This window comes from Balearica regulorum, chromosome 3, assembly GCF_011004875.1.
Source record: "Balearica regulorum gibbericeps isolate bBalReg1 chromosome 3, bBalReg1.pri, whole genome shotgun sequence".
In the NCBI taxonomy this organism is placed as follows: Eukaryota; Metazoa; Chordata; class Aves; order Gruiformes; family Gruidae; genus Balearica; species Balearica regulorum.
Genome location: NC_046186.1, coordinates 8495577 through 8515801, shown reverse-complemented (window position 1 = coordinate 8515801; position 20225 = coordinate 8495577). Strand labels below are relative to the sequence as shown.

General features: G+C 40.5%; 1 protein-coding gene across 1 annotated transcript; it reads left to right on the top strand.

Annotated features, from left to right (window-relative positions):
- On the top strand, positions 1-19717 carry UBXN2A (UBX domain protein 2A). Its single transcript, XM_075750517.1, has 7 exons — positions 1-138; positions 3727-3780; positions 5188-5323; positions 7114-7223; positions 8827-8967; positions 13788-13952; positions 16747-19717. Exons 2-7 carry the CDS (start codon positions 3740-3742, stop codon positions 17033-17035), a joined length of 882 nt encoding a protein of 293 aa, XP_075606632.1. The 5' UTR covers positions 1-138; positions 3727-3739; the 3' UTR covers positions 17036-19717.
- The last annotated feature ends 508 nt before the right edge of the window (positions 19718-20225 follow it).

Below are 20225 nucleotides of genomic sequence, written 5' to 3'. Positions count from 1 at the left end.
GCCTCGTCCGGTCCGGGCGGGGGCAGCAGCTGTCCCGGCCGTTGGCGGCCGCGCGTGCGCAGCGGGGCGTGGGACACTGGCGAGTTGGCGCGGCGGGGAGGCCGGTACCGGGCTGCGCGCTGCCGGCGCTGCGGCCGGGTGAGTTGCTGTGGGGAGAGGCTGGGCCGGGGGACCCCGTTCCGCGGAGCTGGAGCTCCCTCGGTTCCGTCTGGGGCTTGAACTTTGCCTGCGGCTGTCCCTGAGGGTGTTTTGAGGGGGAGGGCGGGCTGAGCCTTCCCGCTGCCTCTGCCCCGCCGCTTCGCCCCGCTCCGCCCGCGGCCTTCGGTCCCGTCCCGCGTGCAGCGGGGCGTCAGCGTGAGGCGCCCCACGGCGCGGGCGGGGGGGGGTCGTTACCCGGCCCGGCCCCTTTCTCGGGTACCGTGGGCCGTTACTCCTCCGCGCTGCTGTCACGTTATTGTCTCATCGTCTCTAGAAATACCTCCCTGGCTACCCACGCGTCGAGGTGCTGGCGTGGGCTGCCGCTCAGGCAGGGCGTGTTTTGGGCAACGGTTTTGGCAGGAGGCGTGGAGCGCTCGGCGGGCAGAGCCCAGCTTGTGTGTCGGCCGTGCTGAGAAGTTCAGGAGCTGGCAGCCTGCGGGAGGGGGGCAGGCTTCTTTCCGAAATGCACAGCCCTTCTAGCCAGCTGGAGAGGAAACGCTCATGCTGTGATTTTTACCTGAGCATATCAGTCACGGTCAGGCCATTAGGTTTGATGCTCCTCTTGCTTTTAGTTTGCGCTTGCCGTTTCTCCGTAGCTGCTTGTTTCTTTGTCATGCAGTACGGTGCAGTTTTCAGTTATAATTCCCATGGGGTGTAGTGATAGACTGCATTCTCCTGTAAACAGTTTTCAACTTGAGAAGTTTACTTTCTGCCAAAGTTAGTAAGACAGGCTTTCGTGGGGGGAGAATATTTCTGCCCTTCAGAGCAAGGGAAGCATCAAAGGTAGTTTCTGTTTTGTTTTTCTTGCATTATAATAACTGGATGTGTGGGCTCGACAATGTTGAGCATAAAAACAATATCTGCTGGAACTAGTGTGTCTGTAGCTGTGTAGGTGAGAGCTGCTTGTTTCAAAGACCTGATGGTGAAGGGCCACGGGTCCCCATTGAGCTCGTCGCAGGGTTGGAGCCTTGAGGGATGGAGAGCTCTTGGGGTGGGAGAAGCTGATCTGTGCTGGAGGAGGCCAGGAGCATCCTGCCACAGCAGATTACAGATTCACAGACTGAATAGGGGCAGGGGTTGGAAGGGACCTCTGGAGATCATCTAGTCCAACCCCCCCTGCTAGAGCAGGATCACCTAGAGCAGGTTGCACAGGATGGCATCCAGGCGGGTTTTGATTATCTCCGGAGAAGGAGACTCCACAGCCTCTCTGGGCAGCCTGTCCCAGTGCTCGGTCACCCTCAAAGTGAAGAAGTTTTTCCTCATGTTGAGATGGAACTTCCTGTGTTCCAGTTTGTGCCTGTTGCCCCTTGTCCTGTCACTGGGCACCACTGAGGAGAGTCTGGCCCCATCCTCCTGACATGCACCCTTCAGATGTAGCTGTGATGGGCTGCTGGCAGCTTCGGCTTCTTCCTCTGTTTTAAATTTCATTTCCAGAGGTGGAAGTTCAGTTCCGTGGTAACTTTTTATCGCAGATACAAAAAATATCTACTAAAACTCTTAATATTTTAAGTGGCATCTAGGGATGTCTTGTCAGAATTTGACAGGAGAGGTTGTTTGTGCTAGTTGGGTTGGCTTGCTGAGCTAGTGCTTTCAGTGCAGTCTGATTGCTATCTCCTAATGACTTTTCAGTCATAATAAACATGAATATGCTGTATAGGCTGATCTCTTTACCTTGATATATTAACGCAAATATTTCTTCTAAGTGTAATTGCTCTTGTACTTTAGAAGGAACAGCAACTTTCACAGCTGACCAGTTTTGAATACTATTTGTGCACATTTGAGGCCAGCCTAATGTAGCAAAAGAATTAATTTGAAGAGCTGCTTCATTGTGTCTGTCTTTTTAACAGCTCTGATGACAAGTCACAGAGCATCAACAAAAGCAGATGGCTGGAGGTGGCTCTTGTTGCTTTGGGGAGTAGTCTCTTGAATAGTCAAAGATTAGAAGATAAGCACATTAACACAAAACACAAAAAATTACTTTATGCTAAACTGTTTTAAAACTTGATTTGGGAGAAGTTTGAAAAATCCTATTTTTTAAGCACTCTTAAATTCACTATATTTACGTGATACTGAAAGTTCATTTTTTCCAAGTACGAAGTTCCAAGTACAGCGATCAGATACGCTTATAAGGTCATGACATACCAGCACAGGCTTGCCTGACGTATATATAATGCTCTGACAGAACATTTTGGGGGGAGAAGACTGCACTGTGTCTTGTGTGACATGTCAAAGTATAACATTTTGAGCGAATGCATAACAGCATTGGTTAAACTGAAGGCTGCCTAAACTTTAAAACCTGTTACAGACATATTGACTGAATCTTTTTGGTTGTTATGGGGGGTTTTCTGAAGGCTTATGTACATTTCTACATAAGTGTCTCACGAGGATTTAACTTTCAGGGTGAAAGAATACCGATACCAACCTTCTGAGGAACATGAATTAGTACTGAATAACTGAATGGGGTTTTTTTGTTAGTGCTGCAATGGATGTTGTTTTCACTTAACCTCTCCATCTTGTTAAATTATATGTCAAGACCACTTAAAATTTGTTTTAGTCTTGCTGTGCGTACTGTTTTTTCAGGAGTATGATGGCTGTCACTGCTTAGTTTGACGCTCTCTAAAAGCCACGCACAGTATCATGACTTAGTCCCAAACCTGCCAGGAGCAGAATGTCATCTGTGTAACCTGTACCCAGCGGTCTTCAAGAATAATTCTTTAAACACAGTTGCATCTTAAAATTTCTGTTCTCCTGGGGATTTATCTAATTTTAGAGTGATTTTAAATTTTTAAGGGTGTTTTTGGGAGTCTCTGGCTTTTTGTGACTTTCTATAACTTTTTTTCAGAGGGCCTAGAAGTGAGTGTAATGAGTTCAGTATGACATTCTTAATTTATTTTGACCTGACAGACTAATCCTGCAGTATATTTAGTACTTGCAAATCAAGGATTTTCTTTCCAGCTAAATGATACACCAGAAATGATAATTCACAGTTTCTGGGATGCTGCACCAATATGTTGAGGTACGGTAGGAAGAGGAACCTGTATAAATCTTGCATCTTTCAATAATACACACTATTAAGGTGAAGGTCATTAGAATGCCTGCAGTGGCAGTGCAGTTTTTCTGCAACTGTCTCAGTGTTGTGAAAAATCAGGGGAGTTTAAATCATGTTGCTCAGAAAAGGAATGTGATTTTTTTTTTTCCTCACTTAGCATAAGTATGGGCACATATTTTCAATCCACATTATTGTGGAATTTGTTTTGTACACTTATGAAAAAATAATCTTCCTTTTGAATGTCTGAAACCCATGCATGGTTCGTGTGTCATTAAATTAGAAACTGCAGGAAAACAAAGAACCATCTGGAGACTTAGTGGGGGGGAGGTTGAGGTTTCTGGTTAAATGTACTATCAACACAGGAAAAACTATAGAGTGTTTCAGCTACTAAAGGAAGCAAAGTGTGCTGGGCATTTTGTCTAATACTTTTGTTGTGTGGTTTGTTTTTTTATTTTCAACCATCTTCTTTTCCTAATTAGGCAAAGCACCAGAATGAAAGACATGGACAATATCAAAACTGTGAAGAAAGAATGGTAAGTGCCAGTTCCCCTCTCCCCCTTTTCCCTTTCCTTTCCTTTCCGTGTGTCCTGTTGTGACTTTTCAAACTTTGTTAAATTTTAAGATTTTATTTTTTTATCTACCTGCTCCACATATACTGAAGTTTTCAAAAAATGTTGTTTTGCTAAAAGATTTTTCACATACCTGAATGTTTCTTAGATGCAAGAAACTGTGTAAATATTTTTGTTTAAAGGCAGCCTTACAAATTGCTAACTCACTCTGCACCTCTACGTTTGATATGGAGGTGTTTGGTTTTCCAGTTATGTTTCCAGGGTAAAGCATACTGAATACCTAGATTAACGCTTCAAGTTTCTTTTCTTCTAATAGAAAACTAAAATGAGGACAGCATACTTTCGAAATTTCTTCTTTAATATTGTTGAGGTTTTTTCTTTTGTTTAAAGATGTTAATCTGTAGAGATTCTTAGTGTTGCATAGATGTACTGCAAACAATTCCTTTTTATGCAAATGTACCTAATTACCATTCAAGTAAGCATTGCTGCTCTTGAATTCAATGCAGAGTTTTATGTAAAACTGGATGTTTTTTGAGAGCTGGGATTTTTTTTGGTCTGAATTGCTTAAAGTAGACTTTTCTGAATTTCCAGTAGGAATAACTCCTGCAATGTTTACCAAAAGCTGCATAATCCTCTTACTATACAAAGAACCTAAACTGAAAGATAATCATTCAGGTTGCATATTTCCACATTTTGATTGCTGTAAATCTAACAGAAACAGCTGTCACATGTGCAATGTTCTGTAAAAAGATGTGGTTGATGCACCTTTTTTTAATACTCTGGCAGTCTCCACAGTACTGAAGTCTTCTATTGTATTTCTTCAGTGTGCTCAAGTGGTGTTGAGTCACTTTTCTTGAGTTTCTCTAATGTACTTTCAAAGACAGTAATGGTGGTTCTGTGATGGTGCTGGGAATGGGGAGGTTCACGTCCAGGAGTAAATCCTAGGGCAGTGTTCTTGTATTTGTTTTTAAAACTTACGGCAAAGAAAGTCACCCAAGCCTGTATCATGGAAATGCATTAAGGAAGGCGTTTAACTGGAGCGCAGTTAAATATTTGATGGTCTGGAATAGAAGTATGAATCCTCTAACTTGCATTCCTTGTTCTGATACCAAGTTTAGAAGCTTCTGCATAGATGAAGTCACCTTTTCTATTGTTGTTGTTTAACTTATGCTTCTGAACTGCAAATAGTAGCAGTTAGAGGTTCGTAAGAAGTTTCTAGAAAAGGCAGAACGGAAAGCTGGTGTGACATTTTGTAACTACCAAGTAAGCTGGGTGCAGGGGAGCATGCCTTTTACACCTCTGCGTACTGAACTTCTAGGGTAACTGCTTGTCTTCTGAGGCATTGTTTTTACTTACGTCTTTTGTCTGCAGGATGTGTAAATCGGGAACCAATGATCAAGTTTTGAATGGTACAGAACAAAACTGTGACTACTTTGTAGATAACCTTTTTGAAGAAGCTCAGAAGGTTGGTGCTATATGTATGCCCCCAACTACAGTCAAGAACCAGGTAGGTCATGAAGAAAAAATACTTGTGTTTAACATAATAGCGCTTGAGGAGTACTCTGGAAAACAAATGCAAGAAGTCCAGCAGTCCTGTCCAGCACATCTGTAAATAAACGCACACAGAATTCAGACAGCAGTAGGAACAGTCTCCCATCTCTTTGTCAACCACGCTTATGCTCTTGTGCTTCTGGCTCTATTTTATAGTGGGTTCAGTGTTATTCTAGGACTTACGCTGGCATTGGCTAATGCACTTCTGCTCTACTAGTAAGGAGAGCAAGCTGATCGTAAGGTGCAAGGAATGACAACTACTCTTACATAAGAAGTTGTTTAAAGAGTTGCAGCCTTTCTATGCAGAGGCATAGCCCAAATTTTTTTCATTTGCTCTCTTTTGTATAGTTGTGGTAGGAGTGGCATGTTTAGTATGGGTTCGTCTCTTAGTGATTCTGTCCTTTTCATATTTTTCTGTTGCTCCCCAAAGAATGGGAAGGGTCTGGAGAAAAGGCCATGTAGAACAAAAATGTCAAGGAGAAATTTGGAGTGGGCATTGCTGGAAATTACATTCGTGGATCCCTAACTGAGCCTGAGAGAAAAGGAGTGTCAGGACCAGTACCTTAAATTGCAGTTCTGAAATAGTGTTTCATGGCAGTATTTCTGTTAACGTCTAAATGGGAAGTTGGTGTGGAATAATTAGTCCATGTTTAACTTGCATACTTGTTCACTGTAACCTTCCCATGGTGAGAACTCCTTCCACTGGTGCCTTGACACACAAGGATTTTAAGGGAATCTAATCTTGCTGAGTAATATGTACCTTTCTGACAGATTACCCAAGCAAGAGTGGGAATTTTATTCAGCAGTTTGCACTGCTGTGCTGCTGTGTATTTATGTAGCAATCATCTAAAAACTCAAACTGTGGAAAAAAAGAGAAAATTGTTAAGGACTCTGAAGCCTAGTTCAAACTAATTTCCAGCTGAGATGAATTGTGCATTTGTACGTGCTTCATATACCTCACGTGGCCAAGTATATCTGTCGAGACGACATTATTTCAGGGATCGAACTTGGATGACCAAATGCTTCCTTAAATGGCATGATGCATAAATATGACAATGCAATCCCAAATATATCCATGTTAGAGTTGGAGAAATTTCAGTGAACAGTGTGAAGGCTACAGGTTGAAGTAGTGGATGTTCTTTGGCAAAGTTAATAAATTACTGATCATTTGGGGTTTTTTTCATTCCCCTAACACCAAGGTTTTGAATATACCCAGGAATTCCAGAGTAATATAAATGTACGACTGTCTGAAAGTAAATTTTCTGATACTTGCTGCATTTCCTGAGTGAAAGGCTTCTGCGTGCATTATCTTGATGCCTTACTGTCAGAAAATCCTCCTGAATGATCAGAACAAGGCTTTGGTCTAATAAATCCCCAGCTGGACTATTGTGGTAGTTGGTGTTCCAACACCAGGCATGTGTGATCTCAAATTGGCTCTTCAAGAGAGCTGTAGCTGGCTGGGATCTTCCAGCTCTTTTTTTTTTTTTTTTTTTCTCCTGTTGAATTGAAGGAGTGTTCTTGACCTTGGAAAGCAAAATGATTGGGCGAAGGTTTATTTCTAACCCTGACTGACGCAAGATACTTAGAAATGTCACTTACCCCTTGCAGTTGCTCTGCCTGTTGGCACAGGGCCTTCTCTCAGTATTTTTAGTCCATGCAGTGGATGATTTACAATCATAGGGTACTGTGGGTATACCAAGCTGGTTTTACATCAGCGTTATAATGAGAATTGTTCTTTCTTTATAGGTTGATGTAATCATTAAACTTTGGAAAAATGGGTTTACAGTAAATGATGGTGAACTTAGAAGCTACACTGATGTTGCAAACCAGCAGTTCTTGGACTCCATTAAAAAAGGGTGAGTGAGTTTTGTGTTCTTAATCAACCTGAGTTGATGTGCTTTGGATAGCACTTGGCTTATGTTCTAAATTTTTACATAGCTGCTTGACTTTATTGCACTGCTGTGTTCCTGTAGGAGTGTAGCCCACTGCCTGTCTCAGTTCCTGCAGTGCTAATGGCTGTTTTAACATCAACAGGTTTAATATAGCTTTCAATTGCAGTAGTCGTACAGTTGCTGATCAAACAGATAAAAGCAAGTGTTGGTGGGGGGGCACGGCAGGTGCAGAATGAAATAAAGAATAAATCAGAGTGCCCAGTAAGAGCTACTGATCAAATGATACTCTGACTAATGAACTCAATGTGCAAGTGTTTGAGAGCATTTCTGGTTTTATGGTCTTTGTTTTTTATTGATGAAAAGCCTTAAATGGGCACAGTTGCTCATCACAACTTAGTTACAAACTCTCAGTCTTAAATTTCAGACATTTTTCATAGTACAAACTTGCTATTTCAATCATTTGTGTTATAGCAATCTTACTTTTATCCCCCTGTTAAAAATTAGCATGCTATCCTGATTTCTGCTAGTGTTTGTAGTGTTGCTTTAAAAAAGCAAATTGACCATACAGACCAATACAATTTTGAACCTTTAATTTGTAGTCTGTTTCCTCACCCCATGCAAATGGAGAGGAAACTCTAATGTTATGGACAATACAATTTAATAACTCCTTTTCAAGTATGTGAAATTACTAAGCCATTGTATAGCTTAGTAATTGTCTTTTCCATACTTTCCTAGCCCATCAAAAATACTAATTTTACACTATATTTCTCCTCTCTGTCACCTGTGTTAATTGTAATAGCAATTAACTGCAGTGTTTAAAGCCCTTTGCCTTCTTTGTGTGCATGCATCAAAAGTTTGCCACCCTTCTACCACTGTTTGTTTGTAAAGATGCTAATTACAAGATGGTTCCTGCGTAATCGTTGATGGTAGAGAAGTACTTAGTACAGCCCCTGTGCCAGCTGAGCCCCACCACCCGAAAATGTAGTATCTGCATCAGAGCTTATAGACAAAGGCATTGTTATGTTCTGCTTAATGCAAATAAAGCATTACCAAGGTGATGTTACTGCACTAAAGAGTGTAGCTATTAGTGATGATCTAATTTTTAAAAACTGAGATTTGTGTTTATTTGTAATTAAACACATTGTGTCTGAACTCAATTCTTTCTCTTTAAAAGCCAATTGTCCCTTTTTCTCCTTGTTTTACTATGGGGATAAAATAATTGAACCTTTATCAGCAATGTGTGGCAATACTGAACTTCCTACACATCGTTTGTGCTTTGGAGTCATAACTGCTGAGTAAATTTGAACATCATTCAATAAATTGCATGATGATGATGTCTTTTATTGTTCACTTTCTAGTTAATTTACAGTTCAGGAACTTGAAGTTGTTTGTATGTCATGCACTTAACATAATTCTTAGTAAATACTTGTGAAGTTTGTTTGGTTTTTTAAACATCATCCTTGAGAAGATAAACATAGAACAGGTACTAATCATTGATCTATTTTGTATACTGAAAGCAGTATAGTAGTTCTTTTTCTGACATGTTTTGGTTTTTTTTTCTCTGAAGGGAGCTGCCTTTTGAGCTACGAAAAGTTTTTGATAAGGAGGAGGTAGATGTGAAAGTGGAAGATAAAAAAGATAAGGTGTATTTGTCATCAAAAAAGCCAATGTTTCATCCCTTTTCTGGACATGGTTACAGATTAGGAAGGTGAGTAGTCTGACATGATCTGTGATTGAGTAGCTGAAGGGAACTATACCTATGGTAAAGGCTCTCATAATTCAGGTTGGAAGTGATCTCTGGAGTTCTCTAATCTGTGCTCCTGCTCAAAGCAGGGTCAGATGTGGGGACAGATGAGATTGCTCAGGCTTTTATCCAGTTGGGCCTTGAAATCCTGCAAGTGTGGAAGCCGCTCAGCCTGCTTCAGTGCTGGACTGTCCTCGTGGGAAAGAAAATTTTCCTTATATCCAGTCTGCTTGTCTCTTGTTTCAATTTATGTCCATCATGAAAAGTCTGTTAGGTGTCCCCGCCAACACCATCTCTTCCGCAGGCCGAACAAGCCCCTCTCCTCACAGGGTGAATGCTCCAGTCTGCGGCCATCTTGGTGGCCCTCTGTGGAACTTGCTCCATTTTATCGACATCTTTTATTTTGATTACCAAATCTGAATGCAGTATTTAGGTGTGTCTGAGTGCTGCATGGCAGATAATCGACTCCCACAATCTACTGTGTTCCTGTTAATACAGCCAGGATGCTGTTGGCTTTCTTTGTTCAAGGTCTCAATATTAGCAGAACTGTTTCCAGCTGAAAGGCTGTCACTCTTCTATGGTTTAATAGAAAAGAATCTCTTTTAAAGCTATACGTGCAATACTTTGTGTGAGAAGAGAGGAGTATGACAATCCTATAAAGTGAACTGAAGAGGAGGTTATTTTGCATTCTCTTAAAATTCTTCAGTATTTAACCATGCATTTATTGCAGTAAGACATTTTAGCCTGTTACAGTGATCCTCTTTCCTTTACTCCATGACTTTCTTGTGGTTGGAGAGTGTTAGCCACTAATGCCAATGCTAAAACTGGACTTGATTTACAACCAAACAACGCTGTATTTTGGTACACTGTTGTAGAGAGGCAGGCAGGCCAGGAGTTCATGTATTTGATCCTTGTGACTTTTGCTTACTCCAGCCAAATCAATCTGCTTCACGTATCCCTGTTGTGTAAGACTTACGTGCCCATAAAAGCAGAGTTCAGCCTTGGGAAAAGAACACACTCAGTGACCAGGAGCCTACAGGAAGCCTTCACAGGTGTGACTGCATAGCGACCTGCTGACTGGGCTGTGGTGAAACCTTAGGTGAACAGCTTGTTTCAATGAAGTGGAAAGGGCTTGCTGCTGAGGCCCAGTGCTTGTGCTGGGGGAAGGCATGACCTGGGTAGGAATGGATGAGGCAGGGGAAGAAGATAATGATGTGCGGAGTAAGAGACTGATAACTGTAAAGGATGAGTGGTTCCAGGCTGCCTCAGAGAAGCAAGTATTGTTTTATCAGTTTCATCTGTTTCTGTAGCACGGTCCATTCAGTTGCTACATGCTTGAGTAGATACGGTCAATAGGGAAAATCTTCCCTTGAGAGATGGATGAGATGCTGCAAGACTTGCTTTTGGTAGCACTGAAATCCTGAGCAAATGAGGGTCAAGAACTTAACCTTATTTTACCTACAAGTAGACCTATATAAAGCAAAAAGATCTTCAGTGTGCCGGGTTTCTGCTAGCCAGTGCTAAATGGTAGGTTGTTCAGTTGCTGCTTGTGCTCTGTCATGCCTACAGCAAGTAATGATCTTGCTTCCCAATAGGCGTTAGGTTCTGGAAGCATGCTACTCTGTGAATTTCGGTCTTGTACACTGAGACATCCTACTTGCTCAGCATTTTTTTTCTTTAAGGACTGGATAAAATGCTTTTTGTGGGTGGGTTTTTTTTTTCCTACTCTTGTCTGTTCAGTGAGTGCTGTGCTATCAGAACCTTTTCTTTGAAGACGAGTAAATATTTTTGCTGATGTTTGAAACATGAGCTGTAAGTGCTCTTACTCCATAAACTAGTGCTCACTTCATGATGTTAATAAATGTCCATATACTACTCTTTCAGCAGAAAAGCTTTGTGGTGGAATAGTAGTGCTGTCTGAGACCTGTAGCAAGTTTTAAGCTATAGATCTCTATTTCCACAGTTGCATTTGTGTGCTTAATCAGAAATGAGAGAGGCAAATTACTGAACAGTTTACTTCAGCTTATCACCTAGCTAAACTTCTGCTTATCAAATAACCATTTTTTTTAATAGTATATAGATTTTCTGCCAGTGTTCCCAGATGGATGGATGATGTGGCAGATGAACCATTATGAATCAGTCTGGCTCACTGAAACTTTTGTTGGCGGAAAAATGGAGGAACTAGAAGTGATATGTTTGATATAACTCAGATGAGCTTGATCCTCTCCCTTTTTGTTGTACAGGAGAAACAAATGAGACTTACGAGACTTTTCCAATATACCTTATGAACCTACATAACTAATGGGTATATTCTGTTTTATCTACCACTGTTCAGCTGCATTTAATAGTTTGGGACTATAACAAGATTTGCAACCGCACTTTTCTGTTAAGCTTATCAATGCATTTTAAAGACTGCCTCAGAAGCATGTTAATTAAACTATTGACTGAAATCCATCATAGCAAAGTGGGCTTGCTCTATAACCTCATTAGGGTAAAACATTGTGTGTCAAGCTTCTTAACCATTAGTCAGAGTAAGGCATGATACCTAACTCTTGGGCTTTCTTTTCAGAAAATTGACAGGAGGCTCTTACATCTCTTCGATCTTTAGTTTGCATCTTCTTTTGATAATCTTATAAAAGGAATAAGACTTTAAAAGGGGTGATAATGCTTTGATCTCAGGCTAATAAGAGTCTTAGATTCTTGGTTTGTGGCTTTAGTCAAAGCTCCCACCACTAGATGGCTTTATCTGTCAGTTCTACAGGAACAAAGTTATTACGTATAGAAATGCTTTAAACCTTGGTGAATATAAATCTTCTAACTTTCTCTTGCAGCTTAGCTTAACATGTTGGCTTTGGTTTCACACATGCTTGCTATTGAAAGAATCATCTCCAATGCCTACCACAAATTCTGAGATGTGACTGTGAGGGAAGTTGTTTTGAGAATGACACCAGAATCTGTATCCGTTTAAGACAGTTGTCTGAGCTACAGCTGTAACTGATGGACTAAAATGTAGTTCAGCCCAGGCTAAACCAGATGCCTGGCAGCTGCATGGTTGACTACATCTCCAGCCTCCACTGTACAGGAGACAGCTAGCTTGCACAGGAGCGCTTATACTTCAGCGTCTGAACCTGGAGCTGAACGTCACTGATCAAGTAGACAGTGAAAGGTGATCATGGCAGGACTGAAGTATGACGTGAATTTTTTTTTTTTACTCTGTTTCTGAGACTGTTTAACACTGTCTTGCTGGTGCTCAAGCTTTTTTTCCAGATCTGGAGAGCAATTAGGGTTTATTTTGTATTGAGTTTGAGCATGAACAGAAGCTGGGTGGGAGATAAGTAAATCAGTAGAGGCAGGTGGGTGATAGTAAGTCACCTGTACTTGGAGTACCATAATGTTTTACAGATGTCCCTCTTGGAATCTGCTGGTGCCAAGTTCTTGTGCCCCAGCTGATTTCTGTGTAATGCAAAACAGTCCTGTGCCTCATCTGTCTCCAGCTGCAGTGAACATCTCTTATCACTTGGGAATGAGATTCCTTGATTCTTATTCTTTTTGCAGAGTTTCAATGGAAGAAAGGCTGATAGCCTAGAAGTTAGGGCACTTAACTAGGCAGTGGGTGATAAGAGTTTTTGAAATACCTCAGACTGAGATGGGCTTGAGCCCAAGACTCTAACTTTATTAGCCTGAATATATTAAGTCATAAGCCATCTTTTTTTTAATAATAAATTGGCTGTGACTCTTCTGCTTTATGATTAAGCTAAAACAGGTGCAAGAACATAAGGATGCTAAGGACCATTATGGCATTTTTGGTTACGGACTTCTCTCTCAAGAAACAATAACTCATCAGTTTTCTGTGCAAAGAGAAAGCTTTTCCAGAAACCACCATGAAGTGTTCCTGTAGTCAGTGACCACAGCTGAGCTCAGAGAAGAAATGTAACTCCTTAAATCACTGCTATTGTTTTGCAAGCAAACATCTGGTTATACTCACATGAGGATGTGTCCATTGGATCAGGCCTTACGATGACTTAAACAGTACATGCTGAACAAGCTTAGTCCTGAAAGAAGCACTAAGCTCTAGACATTTCTTCAGAATAAAATTTTTTGCCAGAAATTTTATTTTTTTTCAGACCACACACTTGGACTGAGGTTTCTGTATTCTGTCAAGTCATTTTATGGATCTTTGCCCTTGTGGTAGGGTCAGCTGTTGAAAGTGCCTTAGAAAAAAACAAAATCCAAGTGCTGTGTGCATCAGCCTAGATTTTCACGTTAAGTCAATTTCTCTGATAGATGAGTAATGCTTCTAAGCTGAAATAAATGATTCTGGGGTCTAAATCAAGGCTAACAACGTTCAGTTAAATTAAATTACTGTAATCACATTACAGTTAAAATTAACATTGAGTATGCAAATTCAATACCCAAACCCCTTAAAGTTTCACCTGTGTGATTAGAGTACAAAAAACTGCACGAAGAATCTTCAGACTGTTTCATCTCTTGGGTATTCATATTTAATCCTTTGATATTTAAGTTCCCTTCTGTCTTGTAAAAATGTTTAACATAAGCAAACTGAAATTCTTTAGGATGTTGAAGTCTTCGAGAGAAAGTATTGACATACAGTTTAAAAAAAAAAAAAAGCTGACATTTATGTCAGTATTCCTGTATTTGTTAAAAAAGTCATCATCAGTGCACCCTGATGCAGGACAGAAAGCTCCAGAAGCAAAGGTCTGGAGGAAGGTTCAAGCTTACATGTGTACACAGAAGGTGTAACCTCGTATGGCTTTTCTTTTCAGTGCTACTCCAAGGATAATCTCTAAAGTAAGAGATGATCATCAAGAACCTGACAACAAAAGACACTTGCCTTTAGTACCATTAAATGATTTGGAGCCTATCACTAACATCCAGATCTGGTTAGCTGATGGGGAAAGGATAATTCAGAAATTCAATGTTTCTCACAGGTAAGATTTATTTTAGCACTGTCTTATGTATTTGCATTTGAACTATTTGTCCTATGCCTGTACGCATCATAAGTCTCTAATTTCTGTGAATAATCTACCTCCTCAGTTCACTTAACACTGGACTTCGGTTCAACTGTATCTAGAAATCCTCCTTTCAAATTTTGAGAAAATTTTTAGCTGACAAGAGAGGAGCGTAAGAGGAATGTGATGATAGTAGTCAGCACATAACTGAGCATAAATGAGAATCTAAGGAGACTGTAGGAGTTCTCTGTAGGTTAATGGAAGTTAAGGTGTATGTATTGCTCATTACTAGAGGAAACAGTTTTTAAGATGACAGATCTCTCACAAAATGACTACATCTGGAGCAAATTGCTTAGTAAAAAAACCTGCTAGCCATTGGGCATTGACAGCACCACAGCTGGGAGCTGGAGGATGTGACTTAACACTTGAGCCGGAGGAGCCTCTAGGGCGGGCCAGAGTCAGTGCGCTAGGCAGGGCAGGTTCATCACCTGCATGTCAACAGGACAGAACAGAATGCATCCAATGTGTTTAATTCTTACTTAGTAAAATTTCTGGTTCCGAAAGAGGCTTATAGATGGAGATAATGTCAGAAGGTGTCAGCACAGCATAATTATGCAGGAGCTTTGAGAAAGTAGGATTAACCATTTAAATGGTAGAACTACTGTCTTTAGAGACCTTTCTCAAATTTGTAATTTGAGAAATTACTCCAGGACTATACAGTCACATCGTATGGAAAGGATATGGTGCCTGTGCTTCTGTGAACCGATTGAAAGTCATCATAAATTTAACATGGCCCAGGCTGCTGTCAAGACAAACTGTGTATGTCTTTGGGGCTGGTCAGAAGAAAAGCTCAGCAGTTAAAGGTTAATGACTGTAACTTTTTCTTTAACTTGTACTAATTTATTACTGTTAGTGGCCTGAGGTATGAACTAAAACACTGCTGCGATGTACTGCTGAAGGGTCAATTGCTATTTTAATTATAAATACTTCATTGGAGGGCTTAATATCTTAATTATTCCAGGTTTTACACATTTAAGTGTATTTAAAAGCTTTTTGTCGTCATGGTAAATAGCAGTTTGAACAGCTGCTAAGTGCTTTTGGAGGAAAAAAAATAAAAGTCTGAGATAAGCAGAACAGCCTTACTGATGCAATGTTCTTTTTGAAGTAGTTTGCAATAAATATTCCCTAATAACATATCCTCTTGCCACAAGGCCAGCAGATTGTCTTTGGGTATGACCTAATGAGAAGTAGGGGGAACTCCTTTGAGAGTACATATCCTTAAGCATTATGGTTGCATGTATAGCACTCCGAAGCAGAAACCAGTCAACTATTTGTTAATTAAACTATAGGTAAATAACCTGTAGCATATATATTGCAGTGTCTGGGTAAACTGATTACTCTTACCCTTTTGCAGACAGAATGTGTATGTGCCACAGCGACTAATACTTTAGGTATGACTTGATTACTGATGAAAGATAGAAGTTACAAAGTGCAGGTAGCGTAATACTGCAGTATGGGGCATCAAGGAGTCATGAGAGATGCAACTAGCAGAGCAGTGCTGTAGGAATGCCACATGTAGCTATGTCTTGAATTGAGTTGTGTCCCTTCTTAAGCAGATGCTAAGTTAGTGTGACCCTGGAGCATCAGATATGGAGCCTGCAAAGGAACTTGTTCACCCTAAAGCAGATAGCTGGTGGCTAATTGCTCTTGGGACCCAATGAACTTTGATATAATACGTGTAGACACCTGTAAATGTGCAGCCAAAAATGTATTCCTGCTTGAGGTTTTCCAGGCTCTAGGCTTACAACATCAAGCACTGCCTCTTAATTGAGGCTTGTGTGCACAGGAATTAGATGCTGGCTGTATCTGTCCTAGTAAGTATGGCTAAGGCATGAAAATTTGGTTGTCTGTACTGCCAAACTGTTCAGATGGCTTTCTCCCAAGCCAGCGAGGACTTTCTCAAACAATATCTGGGCTCGGTTCAGATGTTAGCTCAGGTCACAGACCATTCCGAGGGAGCAGTAAACCCCACGGGCTACCCTGCAGATGGGGGAGAGGAAGGATGAGTTTAATAATTTGCTAGGAGCCAGAGTCTACCAGTTGGCTTCAGGATCACAGAATGGGCATTGACACTGTTTATTTTACTGGTATAGATATATCCCGTCATCTTCATTTTCTAATTAAATTGGTCAATCCTGATTCTTCCACAGCAAAACCTGTCTTGCTCACTTGTTACAAGGTTCTTCACACCTTAACAGGCAGCTTGAATCTGTAATGAATTCACTGCTGCACATGCTTTGGTAGGAGACTATGTTTAGACCTAGATAACTCATAAGCTATCCAGACAATTTTTGCAAAACCTTTTTCTTTATTATTATTGTGGTTCTGCTACATGTACCACACACTGGCGGCATCTTTATTCTAGCGCTTGGCTACAGAAACCTCAGGTAAGAGCTCCACCAGCTGGTTAAGAAATGGTAGGCTTGTGTAACCACCATCTGAGCCATGGTGAAGCATTTGAGTGCTCAGAATAAGATGCTCATCCTTTTTTCCCTTGGGACTCATCTCAGAGCATGCAAACCCTGATCCTTGCCTCCCAAGTGGATCAGGCACTTCAGGATACCACCCCATCTATATTCCTCCATTTTTGTGCCATCAGCTATTACATGAAGTGGGTGTCTCATTCTCTTCTTGTGGTGATTGTGTGTTGTGCATATGGTCTGTGTTGGGATTGGAATGTTCTAATACTGAGTTTTCTTTTTTTTCTTCTCAGAATAAGCCATGTCAGAGACTTCATAACAAAGTATCAAGGATCAGAGGGAAGTGTTCCCTTCATGCTGACTACTTCGCTGCCATTTCAGGAGCTGCGAGACGAGACACTCACATTAGAGGAAGCAAAATTGCAAAATGCTGTTGTTGTACAGAGACTTCAGAAAACAACTGAACCTTTCAGACTCTTAGTGATAAAAGCACCTGACAATGACTATAAAACTGCTGCTACACCTAATGGACAGCTCAACAATGAGCAAAAAATAGCTATCAAAAGTACAAGATCAAATTAGCTTTTAACTGGCCAAAAACTACATACAGGTGGAACTAGACAAAACCAAAAATGTAACCAGCAATATCTGGATGCACTCTCATCCTCATGTACTGTGCTCTTAGAGAGCAAAATTTGTGCTGTGCTATCATCTGCTATAATAGAAGTGTTTTCAACTAAATTGGGTGGTCAGAGCCTGGCTACATAACGTAGCAGAGGTACAACAGGCCATCCTTAGAATTTCCTTAGGTAGAATGCTTCTTAGTTCTTTAATGAGCATATTTAGGTGGAACAGTTTCTCTAAGACTTAATTACTACTGATAGCACCTTTTAAGGAAAAATAGTATTTATTTTTGCACTTTGGACTAAAGTGAAACTGAACTGATTGGTTTCACTCATTTCAGTGTAAGCTGCTGCAGTTTGCATTCTTCTCTCAGTAACTTTTAGGCAATGGATGCTGCAGGGAAGCTCATATTTGAACTCGTAACTAACTTCAGAATCTTCAATATCAGTATCTTCAGGATTTAACTTTTATCACAAGATTTGCAGTGTAATGTTCTATCAAGTCTTCACATGGTGGTAGGTGCATGTGTGAGAAGATAGAAATGAGGTAGTCTGGTGCATACTGCATATGAAGTGCCTCAAAGTAAGCTCTGAAGGAATTGTTATTGCCAGTTGTTGAAGTGGCTTCTGCCTCTCTTTTGCTGCTACGGGTGTCTTATAGATAGGGTGATGTTAAACTACCTAGCTTGTTAGGGTAGAGATCCACTTTTAGCCTTGTCATACACAAACTTCAGCTTTTCTGGAAATTACCATACAGGAATAGTGGCTTAGAGGGACACAGCTGGTTTTGTACTACATATCTGCCTCTCCCAAACTGGCCAGCTGATTGAGATGCTAATTGCATGTGGCCAAGTTTCAAAGATGTTGGAAACCCTTATTTGAAAACTGAGGTTTCTTCCCCCCCCCCCCGCCTCGTTTCCATCCAAATCTTTTATTTCACTATTTATGTACTGAAGGCATACAATTTGTAGCTGACTATTCCATGTATTGCTAAAGGAGAAATCAACATACAGACTAAATATTTTGTACTGTGTTTGCTAAGTAGCATGTGGGTTTGTGAACGGAACTAGAGTCTCTAAGTAAGACTTAATCCTGGGGCCTTCAATGAGTGCTGACTAGTTTGTGTTACCTGCGCAAATGGATGATTGATGGGGTTGTACTACTTCGGCATTGTTAAGCGAAAGATGGGTTTAGGATTTCCTGGTTTTGTTCTAAATAGAAAATTACTCAATTGGAGTGACTTGAATTCTGTCTAAAAGTCATGTTATTCAAACTAGGGATGCGCTTCGTTCCCAGGGATGTAAACCTGTTTAGCTTCATCTCTCCTGGTATGTTTGAGGGCAATGAAATGAAAGTCAACTGCACAAATATCTACTCAGTGTATTCAGAAAGCAAATCTCTGAAAACTATGCAGTTAACTGTTTTCAGTGCTATAAACTTGATGTGCTACTATGCCATTCAGGTTTATGTAGCAAATAATACAACTACATTTTCTCTGCTCTTGCACTGGCTCTTCCACTGGCTCTTCCACTATATGAAAAGCCTCTTGTAGTAGGAAGAACTGTGTAGACAAATCCACTTGTAAAATTGAAGAGACAAGTCACCTACAGGCACGGGTCCAACCCTCAGTTTGCAGAGCTTCCTGAACAGGGAATTCTATTAATCTGCTTTTGAATTTGTCTTAACATAAAACTAAGCCTTAGAAAACCATACCTTTGATTGTATGCTCAATTGTTCTTATCTAAAAGGTGCATCAAATGTCAGAGTAGCAGTATGCTATTCCTGCATTTGCAACATAGAAATACAAAGAAATAATTAGTGTAAAATTTGATTGAAATTGAAGGGGCGGGGGGGATCAAATTTTAAGGTAGGTAAATCCATTTTGCGTGTTATCAAAATACCATGTTTTTGGAAAGGAGCAGTAAGTACTTAGTATTTCAATGTCGATTCACGTCTGCTACCAGTATTTTAAGAGACTGGATAGCTTGATTCTGTCTGGCTATATGTTGTGCTTACTGAAATCAACTGTTTCTGGCTACAGCTTTGGTGTATTTGAGTGTGTATTTGCAGTTGAAAAGTGTCATGATCTTAATTACAAAATGAGAGCAAATCTTTTAAAAGTCAAGAGTGATGCTGATGGCATTAATCCCACACTAGAAAGTGCCTTTAAAAAAAGGCAATGAACTGTGATTGGATAACATATTTCCTAATTTGGAGAAAATCTCTGGAATGAATACAGGGCTCTCCTAAATCTAATTGGTTTCGGTCAATTTGTAAAGACTGATTAGCTACCTGTAGTGTCTGGACAGCCTAATCTCTTGCTCAGTGCCGTAGACAGCTATTGTGCATTGGTCAAACAACAGTAAAACTAGCTTGATCAATGCTTGAGTTTGTGAAACACACAAATACTATCAGTTACTCATTGTTTCTTCACAAACCCTCAGTGTTTTGAGTAAAGCCTGTGTATTAACATAATTTACAGCAAAATTGAGGTAGCCTAGAAAAGAACAAAGAAAGGAAGTGTTTTCAGTAGCACTCACCTTTGTGAAGAAATATGCAAATGCAGGTAACAGATTTAATGTGTTACGAGGATGTTGTGTGAACAGAAAATGAAGAACCTACATGTTGGATTTGGATGTTACATGCATACCTTGTATCTAGCTTGGTGTTTTAGAACAAATTATGTATTGAGGCTAAAGGGCTGAGCAGTCCACCTCTGTTTTGAAGCCCATCTGGCCTCAGCCTTTAGGGACCCCGTGGAGCCTAAAAGCTTCAGAGTTTTCAACAAAGCCTATGAAGACCACAGTTTCGGGTTTGCATTGAAGGCCTGGTTTTATGAATTTTAGTGCCTTGTTGTTTCAGAATTTTGCAATTTTTCAATAATTATTCTTGCTAAATGGGGTTGCGCAGGATTTGCATATCAGTACTTCACATAGTGGCTGTTCAATACCCACCAAGTGACCCTGTTGGCAGAACTCTCAAATTTGAATCAGTCGAGCCAGGAAGCCCCATGTGTGTAGATCAGTCATTGTCTTCCCAAGACGAGTGGATCACTGAGTCCTCGTGTGCTTGTTGGTTTGTTTAAACCCTCTTCTCTCAGGCTGTCTCGCTGTTGAAAACATTCATACTTCAAAATGCAGTTATTTTAT